General features: G+C 40.2%; 1 protein-coding gene across 17 annotated transcripts in view; it reads right to left on the bottom strand.

The window, feature by feature from the left end:
• Positions 1 to 25,450, bottom strand: part of DYRK1A (dual specificity tyrosine phosphorylation regulated kinase 1A) — a 148,896-nt gene that overhangs the window by 42,665 nt on the left and 80,781 nt on the right. For 10 of the 17 annotated variants that reach the window (XM_036851132.1, XM_036851146.1, XM_036851137.1 and 7 more), the window contains 2 exons: positions 11,927 to 12,092; positions 10,988 to 11,119 (listed from right to left, as the gene is read on the bottom strand). The exons of 5 other annotated variants lie outside the window; for them this stretch is intronic. In XM_036851132.1, the coding sequence (XP_036707027.1) occupies positions 10,988 to 11,119; positions 11,927 to 12,092 (298 nt within the window). Of the gene's footprint in view, positions 1 to 10,863; positions 10,964 to 10,987; positions 11,120 to 11,926; positions 12,093 to 25,450 lie in introns of those variants that run through there. 2 more of the 17 variants (XM_036851140.1, XM_036851145.1) reach the window with 2 other exon arrangements.

Genomic DNA, 25,450 nt, shown 5'->3' with positions numbered 1-25,450 from the left:
CCTAACTGTCAAATAACTGGGGGTGGGTGGGTGGGGGGGTGGGTGTGTGTGTGTTAAATTTGCATGTTAAAAACACAAAAGACTGGGAAGGAATATAAATATAAATGTATATGAAAAGAATTGGGGTCCTTGATCTATAAATAACTCAAATAGTAAAAAGACTAAGGCTCTGAATGACAAACGACTTAACCATTCTGGGTCCTAGTTTCCCTACCTATAGCAGAGGTATTATTACACTAACCCTGTTCCTTTAGGACTGTTATCAAGTTTAAACGAGATACCAAAAGTTGACATACAGAATAGAACCTGGTACATAACATGCACTTTTTAAGAAACACGAGCTTCTGTTTCTATCATCAATGTCATTATTATATATTGTGTTTAAACTTGTTTGTTATAATATATAGAAAAAAGTCATTAGTATATAGCTTAAATAATTATCATCAATTGAACCTGTGGGACAAGAAAAATAAAACTTGCCATCATTCCAAAACCCCCACCACCACTCTATGACCCCTCACAATCAATACCTAACTCCCTCATCCCCAAAAGTTACTAGTATCTTGACCTCCAAAAACAGATTAGTTTTAACTTTATATAAATGAATTTGTTTGCTTAATGTTAGGCTTATGAACTGTAGCTTGTTCATTATCATTACTTTATCCACCCTACTTTTGATTGACATGGGATTATTTCCAGTTCAGAGCTATTATGCATACTGCCACTAGGAAGATTCTTAAGTGATTTTCGGTATATACAGAGATGCTGTTCTGTTGGGTTTTTCCCAGTTTTTTGTTTAATCAATCTATTTTTTCCCTAGTAGTTTATGAAAATTCCCTGCGCTCCATTCCTTCACTAACACTTAGAATCATCAGTATTTCTAATTTCAGCCACTACAGCAGGTGTGTACTCCACTGTGATTTTAATGTGTATTTTCCTTGTGACTATGAGCATCTTTTCATTTATCAGCCACTTGGGTATCCACTTAGGTGAAATGCCCATTCAGATTGTTTTTCAATTTTTCTATCAAGAGAGTCTTTTTCTTACAAATATCTAAAACCTAAAAAAATTAGATTTTTTAACATATTTTGGATATAAGCCCCTTATTGGTTATAGATGGTTTACACTGTCACTCTCTTAATGTCATTTCTTAAATTAACTAATTTATTTTATTTATTTTTTGGCTGCATTGGGTCTTCATTGCAGTGCACAGGCTTTCTCTAGTTGCAGCAAGCGGAGGCTACTCTTCGTTGCGGTGCATGGGCTTCTCATTGAGGTGGCTTCTCTTGTTGCAGAGCACGGGCTTCAGCAGTTGTGGCTCACGGGCTCAGTAGTTGTGGCTCACGGGCTTAGTTGCTCTGCAGCATGTGGGATCTTCCTGGATCAGGGCTCAAACCCATGTCCTCTGCATTGGCAGGCAGATTCTTAACCACTGCGCCACCAGGGAAGTCCCTTAATGGTATTTTTTGACGAACACAATCTTAATGTTACCAACTTTTGGTTTAAAATTAGTACTTTTGGTGTCTGTTTAAGAAATCTTTCCTTTATACCAAAGTCATGAAGAAATTCTATGTTATCTTCCAGAAGTTGGGTTTTACCATTCACATCTAAAGATGGGCAGTGCTCTTGGATCTGATTTCTGTGTGTTTTCGATAGCAATCAAGTTTCATTTCCCCCCAAAATGGACATCCAATTAACCCAGAACCAATTATTAAAAAGAAACTTTCCCCAATGCCCTGTAATGTCAAGTTTATCAAAAATCACATACTCATACATACTTGGATCTGTTTTTGGATTCTTTATTCTGTTATGCTGGATAAAGACTTACGTAGATTTCTTACATCTTTGTGTAAGAACCAAATATTGTCTAAATTATGATAGCTTCAGAAGTTTTAATATGTAGTAAAGAATTTTTTTCTTCTACAAGAATGTTTTGGCTATTCTTAGCCCTCTCTGTGTCTATGTTTTAGAATTAGCTCATCAAAGTCACCAAGACAAATAAACGCATGCTGGGATTTTGGTTGAAACTGCATTGTCTGGAACAGCGCTGTCCAACAGAAAGTTCTGCAATGACGGACTTATCTGCACTGTTTAGTAAGCAGCTACTAGCACAACTGGGCACTTGAACAGCCTTTTCCCCCCTCCAACCTTTATTCTTCACTTTGCCTCATTCTACTTGCTGCCACCTTCAGTACAGTGGTGATCGGAGGAGGAGGCACACGTTCTGCTGTCTTATTCCCAATCTCAGAGGGAAAGCTTTCTATATTTCTCCAGTATCGTGGTTGCTCTAGGTATTTAACTGATAACCACTATCAGGTTAACGAAGTTCCCTCCTAGCCCCAGTTTGCTAAAACCTTTTTCTCATGAACTGACGCTGAATTTTATTAAATGCTTTTTCTGAGCTCCACTGAAATGACATGCGTTTTCTTATTTATTTGGTTAATGTGGTGAAATACACTGATTGGTTTATGAATGTTAAATCAACTGCAGCATTCCTGGAATACAATTTGGTCATGATTATCCTTTTGTAGTAAATTCACTGGTGACATCATCTGGACGTGCAGTTTTCTTTGTGGGTAGGTTTTTCAATTAAATTTCTTAAATATGACTATTCAGATTTTACATTTTCTGGTGTGTCTATTTTGGTAGGCTATATGTTTCCAATAGTATTTACTTCGTCTAAATTTCAAATGCATCGTTATCAACTTCTTCATAATATCCTCTCTTATAAGCTTTTCAATCAATGTAGATATAACTGTAGTAACAGCCGCTTCACCCAAGACTGGTTAAAAAGTCCTTCTCTTTTCTTCTTTGTGATCAGTCTAATCAAAGGTTTATTAATTTTATTAAGTATTCCTCTTTTACTTGTATTTTCTATTTCTGTACTTATCTTATTCCTTCGGTTAGCCAGAGAGGTATATTAAAAATCTCCCATTTAGGTTATGTACTGAATTACATAAATTGGAAGGTTTTATACCTTCCTGATGAACAAGACCTTTTATCATTATAAACTGCCCCTGTTTCTTTCCAATAATGCTTTTCACCTTGTCTGACATTAGCATGACTACACCAAGTCTACCTCTTAATCTTCGCATGGTATGTCTTTTGTTCATCCTTTTACTTTCAACCTTTGTTTCCTTATATTTTAGGTTTGTTTCTTGTTAAACAGTATGTAGTTGGGTTTAATTCATGTATGAACACTAATAACCTTTCTATACTTATTCCAACTGTTTTATGTTCCTTTCTTACCTTCTGCTGGATTAAACTTTATACGCCCTCCTTGCATGCAGATTATTTTTTTTTAAGTTATCTTATACATTACAATATGGATTACATATCCTTCACTCACCAAAACCTAATTACTCCTTTAATTTGTATACTATTGTTGACTTATGTACACACACACACACACCACAAGCACACGATCACAAGACAGTGACTAATCAATCATCCAGCATGAGTAGAATCAGACTCAAGAATACATTTTGGGTGACGGATCAATAACTTTTTGATATCCAGACAGCCATGAAAGAAATACAATGAACTAGATAGCTGCTGCTTGATTATTACTGTTACAACTATCCTCCTAAAATACTTGTTTCATTTTCTGAATCTAGATCTAGTCAATTACATGCACTAAATTCAACAAGCACTCAATGAGGGGTAACTAAGGCATTGTTTTGTGGGGGTGACAATGCCACCCACGATCTATAACAGTGAGTCTCAAACTTTAACGTGCTTACAAATCGCCTTTGAATCTTGTTAAAACTGCAGACTGACTCAGTAGATCTAGAGTAGGGCTTGAGAGTCTAACAAGCCACCAGATGAGGCCAATGCTGCTCTGAATAACATCTAAAAAAATTTAACTGCTCATCTTAAGAAAGCTATCTTTCAACTAATGCAAGTAGCAGATAGTCCAAAAACAGGCTATGTTCTGACTACACAATACACCGTAAGGCTTTTCCCTCCGAATTTTGGGGTCTGTGGGTTTTTTTTTTTTTTAAAGACTAAAACACATTCCCGTCCTAAGAGTGGTATGGTAGGTGACAAAGAATCTGATTTTCCTTTAAAATTTGCTGTAGGTAATCTAAATGTGGGTCAACAAGAAATAACTATGTTTTTCACTTGTGGGATTTTTTTTTGGCTGCACTGGGTCTTCGCTGCTGAGCGTGGGCTTTTTCTAGTTGCGGCGAGCGGAGGCTACTCTTTGTGGCGGTGCATGGGCTTCTCACTGCCGTGGCTTCTCTTGTTGTGGAGGACGGGCTCTAGGCGAGTGGGCTTCAGTAGTCCAGACACAGAGGTTCAGTAGTTGTGGCGCAGGGGCTTAGCTGCTCCGTGGCCTGTAGGATCTTCCAGGACCAGGGCTTGAATCTGTGTCCCCTGCACTGGCAGGCAGATTCTTAACCACTGCACCACCAGGGAAGTCCCTGTGGGATTTTTTCTAAAGCTATTTACTATACCATCTGTTTACTATAAAATCTATTATAACTACTTAGTAACATTACCAGTTATTTAGCGAAGTGAAAGAAAGATTAAGCTTCTAGCACTAAGGCCTGGTATATAGGTGGTGTCTGCCACATGCTCACTGTCTCCTTTCTTAGTTCAACTGCTCCGTGTTAAATCCAGAAAGAGACTCAAGTTTAGTTTCCTCCCACAATGCCAGAAAGTATTTAAGGTATTCACTCATTCATTCCTCTCCTATTATAAGGCTCCAAGAAGACAAACTAATATGGGAATTTCCTGTCAACCTGATTTTATAATTAAGCAAATCACCATGGTTTTTATTCTTTCTAAAGTTTCCATCTTCCTTTTTAAATCTAAATGTTAATGAGGAAAAAGACTCCGTTCATCCTATAACAGAGATGATGATAAAGAATTAGGTTGAACTATATGAAATTGCTGATATTAGACCTCCTTTGGCCTACAACACAGCAATTTCATATGGTTTAACCTGTATCTGCCATATTATATATAACCCTTATTCAACTAAATTAAAAATAATATTTTAGCCCAAGAATGTATCATAAATACATGTCGCAATAGCAGATATTTTAATTTAATGATAAACTTATAAAACTTAATTCAAAATTATCTTCTTTTTTTTTTAACATCTTTATTGGAGTATAATTGCTTTACAATGGTGTGTTAGTTTCTGCTTCAAAATCATTTCTTGGAGTTCAACTCCAATGTAATATTTTAAATTGCTGCCAAATAGTATAAAAGGCAAGTTGGAGAAAAGTATGCATGTAAGGTCCTGTCTTCCGTTTTTACATCCTTCTGAACTCTATGGATCTTTTTTACCATAAGCATATCTTCATAAATTTTAAAAGTTCATAAAAATGTTGTTGGTAAATAGTTTATTAAAAAATGAAGCAGCTTCCTCACTATGTTCTAAAAAGAAACTTTAACAACTAGAGACCATAACACTAGTAGAGATTAGCATTGATTCTAGAGAGAAACATTCCATGAACAGATCTCAGAGATTGAGAGACGGCAAGACAGAGGCAGAAGTAGACACAGAGGAAATACCAAACAAAAAAGCCTGGGAGAAGACCCTGAGTGAAAATAACCATCATTTATATCTCTGATATAAGACCCACATGTAGCGCCACTTGTAGCTAACTTGAATTTTTTTTTATTAATATACTGATAGGAGACCATCCTTGTGACAGTATTAATCCACATTAGATTTTAAAGAGACAGAACAATATTAAAGAACAAAAATAAATGAAAACAATTCAAGTTAATTAAAACTAAGACATTCAAATGCAGAAACTTTTACGAGGCCAAGTTTCTGAGACAGAATCCCCTAAGAAATGACAGAAAGGCAACCAAGCGTAAGTGGGAAGAAACCTGCAAGGCCCCTAGCAACAAGATATACCCATAGCAAAAGAGAAGAAAAACGTTAAAGGAGTAGCCAGTTGCACTTTTAATGATGGCTGGCAAGAAAAATACACATTAAGAGGGTAACTGAATGGAAGTCCACGAGTAAGATATTAGTACTAAGAACAGTGCCTGGGACGTGGCCTGCATTCAATAAATATTTGTTCAGTGAAAGAATGAACTGAATCCAACAGGAATATTTAGAACCTGAAGAAATGGTTCAAAAAGGGAGGGAGAAAGCTGAAGGGGGTAAGGATGAAAGAAGTATTTTTAAAATGGGGGCTCGGGGCTTCCCTGGTGGCACAGTGGTTAAGAATCCGCCTGCCAATGCAGGGGACATGGGTTCGAGCCCTGGTCCGGTAAGATCCCACATGCCACAGAGCAATGAAGCCCATGTGCCACAACTACTGAGCCTGCGCTCTAGAGCCCGCATGCCCCAACTACTGAAGCCTGTGTACCTAGAGCCCGTGCTCCGCAACAAGAGAAGCCACCACAATGAGAAGCCCGTGCACCGCAATGAAGAGTAGCCCCCGCTCGCTGCAACTAGAGAAAGCCCGCACGCAGCAACAAAGACCCAACACAGCCAAAAATAAAAATAAAAATAAATAAATAAATAAATAAATAAATAAATAAATAAATAAAATGGGGGCTCATGAGCCAGAAATAAAGAACAGTCTAATCACAGCACAGGCTACATCTATTGCTGACAGTCAATTTCTCTTACTCACTTTTTTTTTTTTTTTTTTTTTTTTTTGTTTTTATAGCTACTTTATTTATTTATTTTTGGCTGTGTTGGGTCTTCGGTTCGTGCGAGGGCTTTCTCTAGTTGCGGCAAGCGGGGGCCACTCTTCATCGCGGTGCAGGGACCGCTCTTCATCGCGGTGCGCGGGCCTTTCACTATCGCGGCCCCTCCCGTTGCGGGGCACAGGCTCCAGACGCGCAGGCTCAGTAGTTGTGGCTCACGGGCCCAGCTGCTCCGTGGCATGTGGGATCTTCCCAGACCAGGGCTCGAACCCGTGTCCCCTGCATTAGCAGGCAGATTCTCAACCACTGCGCCACCAGGGAAGCCCTCTCTTACTCACTTTTATATCCCAAGCACATATGACAGTACCTGCCTCCACAGGTGTTAAATAAATATACATTAAGGTGAAACTATGTTATGATTCTATAAATTATCTAATTTTAAGAACAAATGAACTGATTTCTTATTACCCTCTAGTTAGTGGCCAATATGTATCACCACAGAATGCATGTGTACGTGTACACACACACACACACACACACACACTTTAACCTACTAGCCAAAACAGCATGTTCAATTGTCTACAAACAGGATGAAATTGCTCATATGAGACCTAAACAAATGCTCGGGTTTATCAATATGAGATGTTAAGTAAATCTGTGCATTAAATTGTTAAGAATGACAATGGGATAGGGATAAAAATATTTCTCTTTAAAGCCTATAATATCAGACTTCCACTTCTGACCATTTTAGAGCACCTGGTCCCGAACTACCTCACTCACAACAAACCACTACGCAACTGGTCAAGACAGATGAAATATCTGTTTTCAGACACTGGACGATAGGCCACACAGAACAACTTCTTTGTGTGCCTAGTGATCACCGAGAAAAGGGAAACTTGGTGAGCCCCACAATCACTTGGCTTTCTATCTGGAGACAATTTCCAGAGTACAGTGCAGGGAGGGGGGCCCAAACAGAACACAGTGGTCTTGCTGAACTGAGGAGACAGAGATGAGAGTTCAAGGCTACCGAGTTGGCTGGAATCTGTGGGGCAGGCAGTAGAAATAAGGGAGTTATGCAGAGAAGGAGCTCCATTAATCTATACCTGGGGATGCCCTTGACTGTGTGGCCAAATACTAAGCTGCACAATCGTCAGGCGAAGGTCCATGAGGCCACTCAAAGAGCAACAGGCAGGGAGCTGAAAGCTGAACAACTACTAGAACTTGCCCCGGACTGGGAGACAGTAAGTGTTCTAATCACTTAGGGTGGAGAAACCCCGACAAACACCACAGACATTCAACAGAGACGCCAGAAAATCCACACTTCAGGAGGAAAGCTATACTGGCCCTATAAAAGGCAGTCCTCCACTTGTCATAACAGAGACTGTAACAAACCTCAAAGGATCAAGATGATCAACAAGTAAGCTAACCGCCCACCAGGACAAAATTCAACACTTCTTAAAAGGAAGACAACAAAACCCAGATGCTCAACAGCCTAGCATTCTTAACGCCCATATCCAATCAAAAATCACTAGGCACACAAAGAAGCAGGAAAATGAGGTCTGTATTCAAGAAGAAAATACCTCATTAATAGACCCAGAAATGACAGAAATAATGAAATTGGCAGACAAAAAATAGATTAGAAATCTTTTAAAATATAAAGGAAATTATGGACAAAATAAAAGAACAAACAGCAAATCTTAACAGATAAATGGAAAATATAAATAGGAACCAAAAAGAAATGCTAGAAATGAAAAACAATTGAAGTGAAAAATTCACTAAATGGACCTAATAGGAGACTAGACACTGTGGAAGGAAAAAAAAAAAAAAATCAGTGAATTTAAAAACAAAGAAACAGGCCTTCCCTGGTGGCGCAGTGGTTAAGAATCCACCTGCCAATGCAGGGGACACCGGGTTCGAGCCCTGGTCCAGGAAGATGCCACATGCCGTGGAGCAACTAAGCCGGTACACCACAACTACTGAGCCTGCGCTCTAGAGCCTGCGAGCCACAACTACTGAGCTCACGTGCCACAACTACTGAAGCCCACATGCCTAGAGTACAAGACACTATAACTTAAGGATGCATGTGGTAAGCCCTCAAGCAACCACTGAGAAAGACTGGATGGATGGATGGATGGATGGATAGATGGATGGATGGACAGATGGATGGATTATCCTCAACTAGATCACAGAAAATCTTACTTAGCCCTAAGTAAGACAGTAAACGGTCCTTTACCCTTTCAGTTACTAAAGGCAAACCAAATTCTTATAGCTGAAGTAAAGTGTCAAGCACTTATTTTTAATAATAGCATCTGGAACACAAAAAGGATTAAAATAATCACTCAAGATACAGCTGCCAGACTCTATAATTATTATACTGTACATAGTATATATAACACGTAATATGTGTAAATTTATATTTCTCCCAATATTCTAAAATTATAAAATATGTTTAAATAGAAAAAAATAAATAAAACAGATAATACTACCTGGTTATTTTATGGGTTATCGGCAGCTATGAAAAAATTCCAAGTGGAAAAAAAAGAAATCCCTTTTTTCTTATACTGTCCACTAAATTAAAATGTTTAATCAGTAATAAGCCCATCTAAATAAAAAATTTCCCCCTTTAGTAGGAAACAAGGTGTCAAGCAGCCTTTGAGCCCTTAATTTTTAGGAATGGGGGGTTGGGCTGAAACAAAGGACAAGTAAACATACACAATGTCTGGAGAGAAATTTTAGAAGCGAGATTAAACCTTTCAAGAGATCAATTCCAACCACTTGAAGAAAATGAAGATCAGTGATTTTCTACCTTGGCCTGGTAGCTACTTAGTGACTGATATGGATGAGAAGCCAGTCTACCTCCCAGTGCAATAATGTTACTGAAACACACACTCCCCCTGCCCTCCTCCAGCTTTGTTCACTACTGAATCCCTAGGACTTAGAACAGTGCTCAACATGCAGTAGACATGCTGTAAGTAACTGCTGCCTAACCAACTCACTGTGCAGTATAGAAAGAGCACAGACATTTACAAATTTATAAATATGAATCTGCCATTAGGAGAAGATTTAGAAATGCCAACACAAAAGATTATGTTACAATAAATTAAGCATACAAGCTGCTGAATTTTAGGTATGATTAACTGGTAACTGATTGTAAATGACTTCAACAAAACTTTTCTAAAACTTAAAACTAAAATTTTACTGGAAAAATTACATGCTAAAGAAAGCAACATACTTAACACAGCAACCAAAATAATGGCCACTTCAACAAAATGCTCACAAACATGCTTTTGAGGCAAATTAAGTTTGAAGGAAAAACAATAAAAAAATGGTTTATCTTCATGATGGTAGCTGCATGATCCTTGTTAGCTCATAACTGTTTCAAATTTATATAGCCTCTAACCCATCCACCCCACCCTACTCCAGTCCTTTGGGGAAACAAAAAGCAAACTTGTTTCTGATAGTTTAATTTTAGATGCTGTTTCACCGGACAGCCCTGCAGAGGGGCAGAAAAAAGATGCCTGTTGAACGAGCAAAATCCAGCTCTCAGCACAAGGGAACAGCAATGAGACAACAGCTGCTGCAGCAGCCTTTTCTGGCAATATCAGTGTCTCAGTATAAAAACAGTGTCACCTATAAATATAGGACCTAATTTACATAAATTTCTTTCTAGCCACAGTATGAGAATAACATGATTTATTCAACAGGTAACTAATCAGGCTAAAGGAGACCAAGATTCTAAAAAATCTACTACCACTATGAGAATAAAAGTATTTTCAAGAATCTAGAAGATCTACACAGGACAGTGCTGATTGCTCTATCAGGCGTCCGGGTTAATACCAAAGAAAATGAGCAAATAACTGGGGTCCTGACTAGAATGCTTGTATAAGTGCTAAAACACTTGTTTAACTGAAGGATTCACATGTTCACTGCAGTCATCTGGCCTTCAGTAAGTTTAACTTTCATAAATAAATAAAGATACTTAAAGTATTACAAAAATGATGTAAGTCATTCAAACTGACAAACTATGCTGGTTAAAATCAAGAAACAATTCTTTCAAGCAAGCTAAGGAACTATCATCATTCAATTAGACGGTAAGCCAGATCTGAGAGTCTAGCGTGTCTTTCAACGAGAAGGGACGACAGTGATCATGTAGCTCAAGGCTATCAGACAGCTGTCCCTCATACTAGTACTTGTCAGATGACGTATCCTTATTTATGGTTTAGCAAATACAATCACCTGAGACAGGGTTAGCGGTAGTTGACAACGCATGAAACAGTCAGCCTAACCAGCAGTAACGTGACATGTGCATTCAATGAACGCCACTTCCTATTTTCAGTCAGAAGATGGGGTTTTCATTCACCTCCTCTCAGGTCAGAGTCATCTGTGGGACAGTTAAGGGAAAGCACTGGAACCATCCAGATGGGATAACTGTAGATCTCAAGCTGCTCATAACCACCTTTGTGAAGCTCTGCTTTCCATATCTCAGATTCCTCTGTAACAGGCAAATTTAGCATATTCATTTACAAAACAGGTAAAATGAGAAATACACCAGGAAAGTTCAAGCTTGCTACATAGAAATACACTGAACTAGGATTTAAGACTTGCTCTCACTTGCTGTAACACCCGCATAAATGCAGCATGGTAACAAATAAGTCAGTTTCCTCATACATGAAATGAGATGGTTCATCATCTTGTGCAGTCACATAAACGCAAAGTATTCCTTCCTTTGTAAAATGCCATGGATTTGAAATGTTACACAGATCATTGCCAGAGGAAAGGAAAGGCTGTGCTCAAAAGTCTCTGTTTAGAGCTTAAATGACACATTTTAATAAATGGTGGTTAGATTCTAATTTATTTCCTTTTTAAAAAAATCTACACAAAAACATAGTAAAATACTATTTATCTAAAAACAACTTTAAATGTTTTATATATACATATATATACACACACATAAAGTATATACACGTGTATACATACCCACACAATGTATGAATATGTTCATACATATAAAACCTGAATTACCCAAAGATGCTCCCTCCCCAACCCCATTCCAGGATTTTTCTTCAGATCTCTTGACCATGACTTTGCTAGGGCCCATACACACTACAGTTGCCTTCCAGAAACCTGGAAGTACAAAAGGAAGAGAAACCATATATTACAACACATCTAAAAGCTGAAACATTATGAAGCTATTAAAAAGCTGAACACTGCCTGCTTAGCTGCCTTCCCCTCCAGGAAGAAGAATCAGAACACAGAGAGAGGCCGCTAGGAATACGACACAGGCGGAAATGTCACCTACCACAGGCTGCCATCACTTCAGCTATGCCACAACCATGCCACTTTAACAAGTGTCTGGAGATGCTACTAAGTTTCAGGCACATAAAGTTTCTCTGGAAAGAAAGCTGCCCCATACGTTCCCTCATCTTTGCCTCTGCCTTCTCCCAAAGCAGGCACAGCAACAGCAGCTGAGAAAGAAAAAAACACTTTTAAAACTCTTTCCCTCTCTGACCCCAGGCGGAAAAGAGGAGAACCATACACATAACTCCTCTCCTCACTCTTTTTTCATTCTAGCTAGACAGCTGTTAAACATACAAGATATTTTTAAGTCTAGTTAAGTACTTAGTTGGGTACCTATATTGAATTGCAGCATAATACTTAAAACTATCCAATGAGGCAATCATTTGGCTTTGTGATTCCAATTAGAACACTGTATATTTACAGGGATTTTCCATTACAAAATGCCCCAAAGGCAAGATATTTATCTGACCAGAGACACTTTAAAAAGTTAAGCACTGAGCAAACTGTTAACTGTTCACAGAGGTTATAAAATGTAATAATATTAAAAAAAGGAACACTTCATTAAAAGTATATTTATGTAGCAAATAAATACTTCATTTTAGAGCTCATCATTAGTTTTCCCTCTTCCATATCTACTGTGCAAAAGTGTTTAAAATTTGCATCTGAGTTCCATGCCAAATGAAAACAGTCTGGAAAATGTTACTGTCCAAAGTGTTATACAATATCCTTAAATATATAAAGCTCTCTAACGATACAATTAAAAACACTAAAATCTGCCCCCACCCCCCGAAAAAAGGCAAAAGATGCAATTCTCACAAACCAATAATAAGCATATGAGAAAACTTTCACTCGCTAGAAGTCAAAAAGTAAGTCAACAGGTAAATAACAGTGAGATTTCATTATTTACCTCTCAAACAAGCACATTTTTCCAAACCAAAGAGAATACCCTCAGTAGTAATAGTAAGAATAAAGCAGGTTTGTATGACCCTTTACCAGAATGCTCTGTCAATAGTTTTTCACAACTAAAGAAAAAGTAATAAAAGTAAAAAATAGTAACAACATTCATTAAACTCTTCTTCCAAGCCAAGTTTTGTTCCAGTATGCCTCACATCCACGAAAGCTCCAAGAATTAGGCGGCATCATTACAGCATCTGCTACACTTTACACAGAAAGGAACTGAAGTCCAGCAGCTGCACAGGGGCCCTAAGTGTGGTGGCCCCACGCTCATGGCTGGTCAGTGGTAACACAACCCAGGCTCTGCAGAGTCCACTCTCCTCACCAGGGGACGCCTCAAAGATAGAAAGAGCGGGGAAGTGCTCAAGAGACATGAGAAACACCTCCTACAAGACGGGACTGCTAGGTCCTCCCTTGCAAAGGAGTGAAGATAAACTGAACTAGCAGGGCAAAGATATGGAGGCTGAGAAAGAGCACCCTGCTTGAGGATGTCCCTTCCCAAGTACAACCTGCTTAAAGTCAAGTGAAAATAAATGCAGCACGGATACGTCCAAATGGATGGCTGTGGCCAGAAGAGAGGGGAATTTAAAAAGGAATCTAGGAAAAACATACACTTCACATCAAGCTTTACAAAAGTACCTTCCTAAAAAAGCCAGTTCTCAGTCTCCATGAATCTTGTGAAGAGCTCACGAAAATGTCCTGTGGAAAAAGACAAGACCGGGAAGTGGGCCACAGTCCAGACCGACCTTCACCTGCAGCCTCACCCTGCGCAGGCCCGCCCTCAGGCTCCAGCCCCAGCTCTCCCAGGCGCACCCTCCGCTCCTTACTCTGCTGCTTTGCCCGACCAACTCCCACTTCTCTTCCAGACAGCGGTTCAAACGTCACTTCACGTTTGGCTGGAGAACACAGACAGAGGAGTAGGTTACAGATAGAAAGGCAGGCTGGACCAAAGGGTCTTTCTGCCAGGATAAGAGATTTGGATTTTGTAAAATAGGTAAGAGGGTGCCAGAGAAAGGGTGCCAGGAGTGACACCACTCCAGCTGTGTTTTCAGCTATAGAAATAAACACTCTGGAGCGTCTGGATTCAATTTTGCCACTTACTACCTAGCTACTGAGTGACTGGATAATTCAATCTCTGCCTCCTTTTCCAACTGCAGAATGGGTTAATAACAGTGCTTGAACCTCAAGACTATTATGAAAATTACAGACAATGTTTTAAACCAGGGGTCCCTAACCCCCAGGCCACAGACCATTATCGGTCGGCAGCCTGTTAGGAACCGGGCCGCACGGCAGGGGGTGAGCGGCGGGCCAGCAAGCGAAGCTTCACCTGCCGCTCCCCGTCGCTCGCATTACCGCCTGAACCCTGCCCCACCCACCCCACCCCCGTCCGTGGAAAAACTGTCTTCCATGAAATCGGTCCCTGGTGCCAAAAAGGTTGGGGACCTCTGTTTTAAACAATACCTGGCACATGGTAAGTGCTCAACAGATGTTCTATTACTTAAGCTTATCATAATTGATGTGTAATACGGATTGAAACAGAGAGAAACCTCAAGCAGAAATCAATTAGGGACTTATTTCAACAGTCCGAGCAAAGGACTGTGAGAGCCTTTAGGAGATTAATGTCGAAAAAAAAGGGAAGATGTATGAACAGACACCATGGGATAGAAATGACAGGACTTAAAAACTTGTTTAAAGATGCAAGATGAGAGACAAGCTGGTTTCAAAAATGGCTCAGTGGTTTTGAGCCTAGGTGACTTAGGACACAGTGGTGACAATGAGAAAGTCTGAAAAGGGCACTAGGTTGAATGAGCACATGTCCTTAAATGTAATGACTTGGTCAAAGACTGCTTCCTAGTACATCTCAGCAGTTTTCATGCTATCAAGCACATGACAGTTAAAACTTTGTTGAAAATAGAAAGGAGAAAAGGGTACAAAAACAATAAAAGGAGAAGGAAAAGAGTGTGGCAGAGAAAAAAAAAAGTTGGCCTGGGGAGGAGAAGCCCACGGTTCTGGTCCAAATTCAGAGGTTAACCACGTGACATTGGGGAAAACATGCCACCTGTACCAACAGCCCCACCCCGTCACATACCCTACTGCGTCACATACTGAGGAAGTATCACCATCTATTTGGGGCTTCTTCAAAATATACACATCACTCTCCTTTCTTCCCCATCTCTGAAGCATTTTCCTAGAAAGCCTCTGTTTTTGACAGGTGTTAACCTGCTCTGGATTCTTGGGCAGAAAAAAAAGGTTGAACACCCATGAATAACCACCTCCCCAGTCACTTCCAGCCTCGACATTATCATATTTGCCTGAGCATACCTCAGTCAGGAATATACGACTGTCCCCAAAGCAAGAAGAGCTCACATTTCCCAACCAGACCATGACTACAGGCGTGCCTTGTTCTACTGCGCTTCACTTTATTGAACTTCGCAAATATTGTGGTTTTTACAAATTGAAGGTTTGTGGCAACCCCGAGTCAAGCAAGGCTATCGGCGCCATTTTTCCAACAGCATTTGCTCACTTCACGTCTCTGTGTCACATTTTGGTAATTCTTGCAATATTCCGAACTTTTTCATTATTACTACGTTTGTTATGGTGATGTGTGATCAGTGATCTCTGATGTTACTATTGTAATTGGGGGTTTTTTTGTATTTTTTAAATCAAGGTATGTACTTTTTTAAAAGACATAATGCTATTATTGAACACTTAACAGACGACGATATAGTGTAAACATAACTTTTATATGCACTGAGAAACCAAAAACTTCATGTGATTCACTTTAATTAATGTGGTGGTCTGGAATCGAACGCACAGTATCTCTGAGGTGTGCCTGTGCATATCTATCTATATACATGGGAGGTGTCCATCACAATATAGTCAAAAGCCTACTTCCAATCTTCAATACCAGTTTCTTGTCCTCATTAGATTTCCTTTAAAGTCACCTAGGTTTCCCAGAGCACATAATCTTAACTTCTAAACTGTTTTAAAGGCAACATTTTTTGAATGACCATCTGACACTATAACTGGATATATTATCCCAAGTAACAGTAAGATTAAAAACTTTTTAAATTAGAAGAGTTGATGTTTTCCATTAATTCTACGGGTATATTCACGATTTCTACTTATTACAATACTTTAAAAAATGGTCTTTAAAAGTTTTACTTACAACATCAACACCTGAAAACATGAGATCATGACCTTAAAAATCTGTTAAATTTCTCTCCCTCACTTTGAACAGATTCGTTACATCAAACGATCTCCATAAGCATCCCAAACTACTACTGAAAGCAGTTCCCCCATGCTTACATGTCATCCTCAAACAGACCTCTATTATTCAAATAAAGTAATGAACAGTAATAGTATACCCCATAACAGAAAAGACAATATAAAAGACTGTTTAAGAACTCAAATATGTAAGGACTGAGGAATAATTTTGGGGAAATAACCTTATTTTATATTCAGACATGTACAATGCAGATAATTTTAATCCCAAATATAATCACAATGCTAAAAACTAGATTTAAGTTAATTTTAACACAGAAAATACTTCTTTTTCTAGTCGAATGACATCAAAGAAAGAATGTTGATACATGTCAATAACACTTCTTCCCACTTCCCACCTAAAAAGATGTTTTTCTTTTCCTTTCTTTTTTTAATTAAAAAAAATTTTAATTGAGGTATAATTGACATACAGCATTACATTAGTTTCAGGCGTATAACATGATTCAATATTTTTTTAAGTCATTAGGGAAACCACTTTTAAGATTTTTAAAATAACTCTCAACTATCTAATATCTAAAATGAGGGGAAGAAATAGTTATAACACAATTCCAATTAGAAATTTATGCTAAACAAACTGGATTTGGGTTTCTGAAAATATCATTGAAGAACATACCTCTTCAAAGGAGGTAAGATAGCAGAACATCTCTCATCCTTCCTACCTGGGCTGCTAGACCCCATTTCCAACCACCTCCTCAGGGGCCTTCCTCCAGGGAACTTCCTCCATCAAACTGCCCCTCTATTATCATCTACCTCTCCCTTCCAGTTCTGTCAAACATATAAATATGCTCTATTTCCTTACTGTTAAAACAAAATCCTTCCTGGATTCTACATGCCCCCTTAACAACCAATCTATCTTCTAATTCATTCATTCAACAAATATTTACTGAGCCCCTACTATGCTCTAGACCTAAGCTGTCCAATATGGCAGCCACTAATCACAGGTAGGGCTACTCAGTGCTTGAAATGCATCTGGTTGGAACTGTGATGGGCTGTAAATGTACAACAAATGTAAAACATGCAAGATTTCAAGGACTTAGTACAAAATAACAGAATGTAAACTCAATAATTTTTAACTTTAAAATAATATTTTTCAGATGTATTGGGTAAAATAAAATATATTACCAAAATTAATGTTGATTCTTTTTTCTGTTTTTTAAACTGTGACTCCTAGAAACTTAAATTACATAGGTGGCTTACATTATATTCTATTGGACAGTGCTGTTCTAGATAAAGTTCTCAGCATTAAGGCCAAAAATGTGAAGATGAAGGGCAAAGTCTCTGTCTTCCTGGAGTTCGTATTTTTTTGCTGGTGGGGGGAGGGCAGGATCCCTGAGACAATAAGTGAACTTGATAATATCAGAAAAAATGTCAGATTAGTGTTCTGAAGAAAATAAGACAAGGGAAAGAGAAACTGGGTGTGGAGGGGAGCTGTGTCTTCTCTGCACTTCCCATCCCTCACAACAGAGAGAAGGCAGCCAGGATTCCCCTCTAGTACAAACTCAAACACACGGGCAGTGGCCATCTGGAGCGCATTCGGTCACAGATTCCAAGGCTAACTAGAACCTCGGTTTACAAAGCACGGCATGCTGTGTCTGCCCAGGCTGGAGCAGAGAGGAATGCCAAGTGCAACTCACTTCTATAAACTGCACCCCCCCATCCATCCACTCAAGCTAGAGACCGCAGAGCCTTATTCACTGTCTCATTTCCCCCCCCTCCCTGTGCACGCGCATGCGTGCACACACACACACACACACACACACACACACACATATATATACACACACACACACTCACACAATCCAACTACATTCTATGAATTTGGCCTCAGGAATGTCTCACAAATCCATCTGCTTATTTCTATACTCTTTGTCAAGATCTCAATTCAGAAGAAAGTGCTGGGGAGGATTCTACAGTACCTGCGCCTTCTCCCCACGGCTGTCAAAGTTTGCTTCCTTAAAAAAGTTTCAAGATCCCAACACCTTGAGACATTCAGAGCTTCCAGGTTTAAGTGTTTACAGCTCTCATCTCATTGCCCACCATTCCCTCCATCCTGTCCCCTCATCACACAGCCTTTCTGTCAGGTGCACTGACAGTGTCTGAGCAGAAGTTTTCCCTCTATCTAGAATACTCCCTTTTCTCCTTTTTTCTGCTCCTAGAAATCTTGAACTCAAACTTCAAAACCCAGATGTAATGTCATCTTCTCTTAGAAACCTTCCCAGAATCTTACAGCGAGCTGCTCCCTGCTCCATTTCTTTTCCGACTATTCTGCTGTTAGCACAGCAAGCGTGTTCAGTGCGGGAGTAATCAGCATGCCCTCACAGTTAGCACCCTAGAGGGAGGACTGGTCTTATTTGTTCACGTATCCTCATAAATACAACAATGCAAAGGCTTAAAGTAGACACTTTAATAAATGAATGAGTGAATGAAGCGAAGAGAGATCCAGGAATCCCCTGCCCACAACCCTCTAATCTGGATAAGGGACTCCTCATGAGCTGCCATCCCACCCTAACTGCATTAGAATGATTTCTGTGCTCATCCACTGAACTACGAGAAGGCCAGGATGTCTCTCTCACTCACCTCTTTTAAGCCAGCACATAAAGGCACTCAATAAATATTTTATCCAGTGAGTGAGTGGATGAACAAATATTATCAGGCATCAAGTTCCCAACCTCAGTTTACAGAGGGGGCACCTGCAACCCAGAGAGTTTTAACGACTTGTCCAAAAAGGTCAGTGGCAAAAATCAAGACTGGAACAGTCTCCTATCTTACACCAAAATATGGGACATTTTCTCCTGATGAAAAGGTGCTAAAGTAGGGGTTTGTCACTGTTTGGTCACTTGGTCTCTGGACACCCATCACGGTTTGTGGGAATCACAGAAGACAAAAGAAGCCATGCCTCCTACTATAAAAGCTGAACAGTAGCAAAACCCTGCTCTTCCTCACTCCTTGGTAACCAGGGCTTCGCTAGCAACCCAAGTTTGAACAGTCAGAGCGAGCATCTTGAGGAGTCACTTCTGAAGGTGCACAGACGGTGAGAGCACACTCATTGTGGGGACGGGACAGACAAAGCTCACGTGGCGACTGACCGTGAAGTGCCAGGAGTGGCATCCTAACCAGACCAGGCCTGTGGCCTGACCTGGCTGCGTCCTCTGCTGCCGGCCACTCTGGTTCCTACTTATGTTTCCAGCACAGTCTCCAGCTTCCCAATCAATTCTGTGAGCTAACTTATAGCCTTCCATTAAATTCATTTTCATCCCAAATTAGGAAAGGATCAGTTTTTCTGCATCCAAGAACCCTGTCACACATAAAGGAACAATGAAGGACAATCACCCAGAATGGGGGGGGGGGCACGTGGGGGAAGTAATTTAGCAGAATCATGGGGGGAAGGAACAATGAAAGAAAAAATTACATAGACTAAATCAAGGTCTTGCTGGTCATATTTATGGTGGCTGCATTTGCCACGTGGACAAGACTGCTAATCGGTAACTAAAGGCACTTTTTTATTTTTCCTTACTGAGGCAACTAGTCACTTCCCAGCTTCTCTTGCAGCAAGCATGGCCCTGTGACTAACCTCTGACCAATGGAATGTCAACAGAAGTGATGTGTGGTACTACCAGGTCTGACCCATAAAAATCTCCCATGTAAACCTCCGTGCTCTTTCCCAATCCAACGACTGAATGCCAAAGCCCAGGGTGACCTTTAGACACCACATATAAGATAGGAAAATGTCCACAGTTTGGTCCCTGAATAACTGTACAGAGCAGAACAGTTATCCCCTGATTCAACAGTCATTGGGCTACTACATGAACAAGAAATAAACTTCTAATCTAAAATCACTGAGGGCTTCCCTGGTGGCTGAGTGGTTAAGAATCCGCCTGCCAATGCAGGGGACACGGGTTCGAGCCCTGGTCCGGGAAGATCCCACATGCCGCGGAGCAACTAAGCCCGCGCACCACAACTACTGAGCCTGCGCTCTAGAGCCCAAGAGCCACAGCTACTGAGTCCACGTGCCACAACTACCGAAGCCCACGCGCCTAGAGCCCATGCTCCACAACAAGAGAAGCCACCGCAATGAGAAGCCCGCGCACCGCAACAAAGAGTAGCCCCCGCTCACCACAACTAGAGAAAGCCCCTGTGCAGCAACGAAGACCCAACACAGCCTGAAATAAATAAAAATAAATAAGTTTTAAAAAAATTATTAAAAAAATAAAATAAAATCACTGAAATGTTGGGTATCTTTGTTATACCAGTTAGCCTACCATAATGAATACAGGAAGTAATACCTACCCAGAAAGGTTAGTAAATACTTAAAAGAAATGTTATTTCCCAGTTTGAAAACAGTGATCAGATGTATGCCACCTCCCATTAGTAAGGATCTGGGCTAATACAAAGCTACCACTCAAAGGTTAAGAAATGTGTTTTTGGTTTTGAGAAGGTAGGCTTTTTCTTGGTGAATAAGTACAAAAGCAGAGGGTGGGAGGGAGTGAATTAATGTGAATCTTCAAATCAAATGAAATAATCCCTGTCTTATATGTATTTCCCTCCTTTGTTCAATATTTCAATTCAAAGAAACTCAGTATACAGATTTCTTTTTTCCAGGATAAACCATGAACTATATATACTAGAAGCATGTAAAACCTTACCATTTTCCTATAAATTTTCATTATGAAAACAAAGTTGTATTATACAAAGTGCTACCTACTCAATAGCTCACTTGGGGGACATCCCAACCTCTAAAGATCTCGAGTCATTTAGGTCTGAAATGGGGACCAGACATCAATATTTTTCAAAGATTTCCCAGGTGATCAGATTATGGGGCGCCTCTACTAGAACGAGAATTTTGATTAAAATTTGTGAGATTTAGAACAGTGATGATATAGTACAAAGTACTTTAATATTTGGCATGAAAGCATAATTTTAAAAATCTACAATGTCAATTCATCAACTGATGGGGAGGCTTCTATTAAAATCCTTTCTAATTCTTTGCATTTTGAGATGCCAAGTCAACTAAGGGGTCACAATGTAAAAGAAGATAATCAGAAAATCAATTTTTTTAAAACTCTTGGGTAGAAGGGAATATTTAGACAGCGGTTAAAATCCATGTCTTAACAGCCCTTAAGGGACTTCCCTGGTGGTCCAGTGGTTAAGGCTTCACCTTCCAATGCAGGGGGCGTGGGTTTGATCCCTGGTCCGGGAGGTAAGACCCCACATCCCTCACAGCCAAAAACCAAAACATAAAACAGAAGCAGTATTGTAACAAATTCAGTAAAGACTTTAAAAATGGTCCACATCAAAATAGATCTTTAAAAAAAAAAAAACAGCCCTTAATAACGAATATTTCTGAAGAATGGGACTCTAGGGTAACAGGAGCAACTCCCATCATCTAATTTATATATACTTTTATTACGTCATTTTTATTTATTCATTAATTTATTTATTGATTTTTGGCTGCATTGGGTCTTCGTTGCTGCATGCAGGCTTTCTCTAGTTGCGGCAACCAGGGGCTACTCTTCGTTGCAGTGAGTGGGCTTCTCACTGCGGTGGCTTCTCTTGTCATGGAGCATGGACTCTAGGCACACGGGCTTCAGTAGTGGCAGCACGCGGGCTCAGTAGTTGTGACTCGCGGGCTCTAGAGTGCAGGCTCAGTGGTTGTGGCACACGGACTTAGCTGCTCTGCAGCACGTGGGATCTTCCCGGACCAGGGCTCGAACCCACGTCCCCTTCACTGGCAGGCGGATTCTCAACCACTGTGCCACCAGGGAAGTCCTTATTACATCATTTTAATACACATTTTTTAAATCACCACATACAATTCACACTTACTAGAAAACACCAACAATAAATGCTTTTCTGCAAGCATAATAGGTTCCCTACTTCGAAACAAGTTATTCAGTCACCTCCACCTTTGGAGCTACCACAGTGATCCCACACCTAGAGGATGGAAGCTACCCTCTCCGCCCCAAAGTTCCAACCATCTATCATCTCTGTTGGCTTCCCAAATCAAGCTTTATTTTCTAGCTCTGAAGCTGAACCAGTACCTTTGAGCACAATGGCTGGCAAGATCTTGAGCAAGCAGTGAGCCAACTTCTTCTTAAAGCCAAAGTGTGAATATTTTAGGCTTTATCAAGCACACAATCTCTGCTGCAATTAATCAACTCTGCCCTCACAGCACAAAAGCAGCAACAGACAATACATAAACCCGTGAGTGTGGCTGTGTATTATAAGAAAGAGGCAATAGGCTGGATTTGGGGTCTTGCGACTTCAGAGGCAGCAACGTTAGCGTGAGGCACCCTAAAATTATACACACACACGCTTATATATCTGTATGTTACGTATCTACATGTATAATATAAAATATTGTGTATTTATGTATTTATTTATATAGTACATGTGTTTGTGTTATTATCTGTTTTACCCCAACTATAACACAAGGCCCTGAAGGATGGAACTGCTGCTGCTTCAGTCACTGGCATATCTTCAGTGAACGGGCACATAATGGCACTCAAAAAACATCACTGCCTGGCTCGACTAACTCACCTCATGAGACTCAAACACAGATTAACAGGAAGGAAGGGGATACAAAAGAACCAGTTTCTCCTACTAGGAGTAGAGAAATGGTAAGTGCCCTCTGGTCCCCTCCCAAGCTGTCACTGTCACCGACAAGGAGGACAAGTGCTAACAAAGAGGGACAGTCATAAGACTAGTATCAACCAGAGGAGCAGTGACTTGTATCAAGAATTCCATGCAGCAGAGTTATCAAGGGGGTACTGAGGGACAACTCACTCTGCCCATCCTGGGCACGGTGCTTCAACAGCGAGGAGGAGAGCCAGCCGGGCCTTCCTAGTTGTGACGTCTACAGTGCCTGTGGCATACGACAGGCACTGAGCAAACACTGCACTAAAAAGAGTAAGCGGATTCTAGCCTCAAGCTCTACTCTCTCTCAGTGTGACCCTGGCCGCCTTCAAGGCTCGGCTGCCCTTCCTTAAAGTGGGGATGATAAGTCATGCCAACACCTATGAGAGGGTCATGTGAGCTAACACATATGAACACAGACTTTGTAAACTCTAAAACACTGCCCAAATTCAAAGATGAAGGATTTGAAAGCTGCCTTCATGCTGTGAATTCTCAAACTCCAGGATACTAATATTTTAATAGCTAGAAAATAGTACCAATTTTCCTATTAACTACTTTATTGAAAAGAAAACTAATGTCAATTAAAATGTTTTTTAAAAGTCCCCCATGGACCTGAATAGGCTATTTTCATTTCGAATTTTTGAAAAATGCAACCTGTCAGCTTTGTTTCCTGAGTTGCACCCGCTACAGTGAGTATTTAATAGTAATGCACTTAGTTCAACACGTTTTAGAAAAAAAGTTATTATGCTTATGTTTTCAGAGATATTACAATACTTAGGAGATGGTTAAAATAAGTGCAATATAATCCATTTTATGCAAAATGAGTGAATTGAGAGGCCTAGCGCTCAGGAAAACTTTTTCAAACTTTCAGTTATAAAATGTTCTTCCACGTTAACTATCAAGAAATATCGATGGTGTGTACGGGCAATAGCAAGGATTTTCCTGCACAGCGCTACATTCTTTTCTTAACGCTGAAGACGTCTGTGGTAGCAAAGTCTACTCACTGTTTTCAAAGCAGGGAAGTCCTTACCACCAAATGAGTGATGTTTAGACTGCTAACACTGACAAGAGCAGGATGCTAAGTTCCCTCCCTCCCCCGGCTCCATGAGGAGATGCACTGTGATTACGAATGACCACTCTTTTACACAGAGCTTCCTGGGCTTTCACATGGACAACTATCATTCCTCTACTCCAACTGGGAAAAAATATTAAGTTGTTCTACATACAAGAATACGTTTGCAAGATCTTATGCAGGACTGTGGTTGGAACTATAAACTAGACTATCCCACAGACACATGTTCATTTGAAACAAGTCAAATGAAACTGAAGTAAAGCACTCCCTTGGAGAGACCATCCCTGGCCTTTCTAGTAAAAACTGTACCTCCCCCAACCATCTACTTGTTTAGATGTTTACTGTGTATCTCTAGCCATTAGAACGTAAGCTCCATGACAGCAAGGACTCTCTGTCTTATCCACTAGTATATATTCAACACCAAGATGAAATGCTTGGCACAATAAATGCTCAAAAACGTATGCTGCTTATCTCACTGTTTTCTTAAACTACCTGACACCCAGCAGAATATCCCTTAGCTACTAACTGATCATATATAGTTCCATTATTTTCAGGTATGCATTCTGTAAGTTGTATAAATTTAACAGAATTGCTGGGAATTCCCTGGTGGTCCAGTGGTAAAGAATCCGCCTTACAATGCAGGGGACGAGGGTTTGACCCCTGGTCAGGGAACTAAGATCCCACATCCCGCGGGGCAACTAAGCCCGCGCGCCACAACTACTGAGCTTGCGCACCTCAACTAGAGAGCCCGCGTGCCGCAAACTACAGAGCCCACGCACTCTAGAACTCGTGCGCCACAACTACAGAGCCCACATGCCCTGGAGCCTGCGCGCCACAACTAGAAAGAAGGTCATGCACCGCAATGAAGAGCCCGTGCACCACAACGAAAAATCCCGCGCGCCTCAACAAAGAGCCCGCACACTGCAACTACGACCCAACGGAGCCAAAAAAAAATTTTTTAATAAATAATAAATAAATCTTAAAAAAAACCCAGAATTGCTTTGGTTTCCCTATATTTATTTTTACTCCCACCTTCATTAAGTGACAAGTGAGGATGATGTTCTAACTTTGTAATAGTATATTATAGTTTCCTTACGAAAAACTTTAACGTGTTAAATAAGTGAGTACATTTAAAGAAAAATATTAGAGGCAGCATGGAGTAGTGCCAGAAGCACAGATCCTTGAGCCGCGATACCCAGTTTGAATTCCAGCTCCACCACTTACTAGTTGTGTCCTTGAGCACCTTTCAACTTCCTGTGCCCTAACTCCCTCATTAGTAAAGTAGAAATGATCATCACAGTATCACCTCCCAGTTCTCCAGCCCTTTCACTCTTCCTCCAAACATTTTCAGAATATCACCCCTGCTGGCGACTCTGTCAGCCCCTCCCTTCAACTAACTGCTCATGCTCTCTCTCCTTTTCATGATAAAGCAAGACCAACATCAATGAATTCACTATTCATTTCTGAATTTTCTGCAATCTGCAATTTCTACTTAGAGGTTCTATTTATTTATCCAGAAGCAAACTAACTTATCTTTTCCCCCGAGAAAAGAATGTCCTTGCCTGACTTGAAATTTCCACT

This window comes from Balaenoptera musculus, chromosome 4 (genome assembly GCF_009873245.2).
Source record: "Balaenoptera musculus isolate JJ_BM4_2016_0621 chromosome 4, mBalMus1.pri.v3, whole genome shotgun sequence".
NCBI lineage: Eukaryota > Metazoa > Chordata > Mammalia > Artiodactyla > Balaenopteridae > Balaenoptera > Balaenoptera musculus.
The sequence above is the reverse complement of the archived record's forward strand: the minus strand, read 5'-3'. Positions and strand labels throughout refer to the sequence as shown.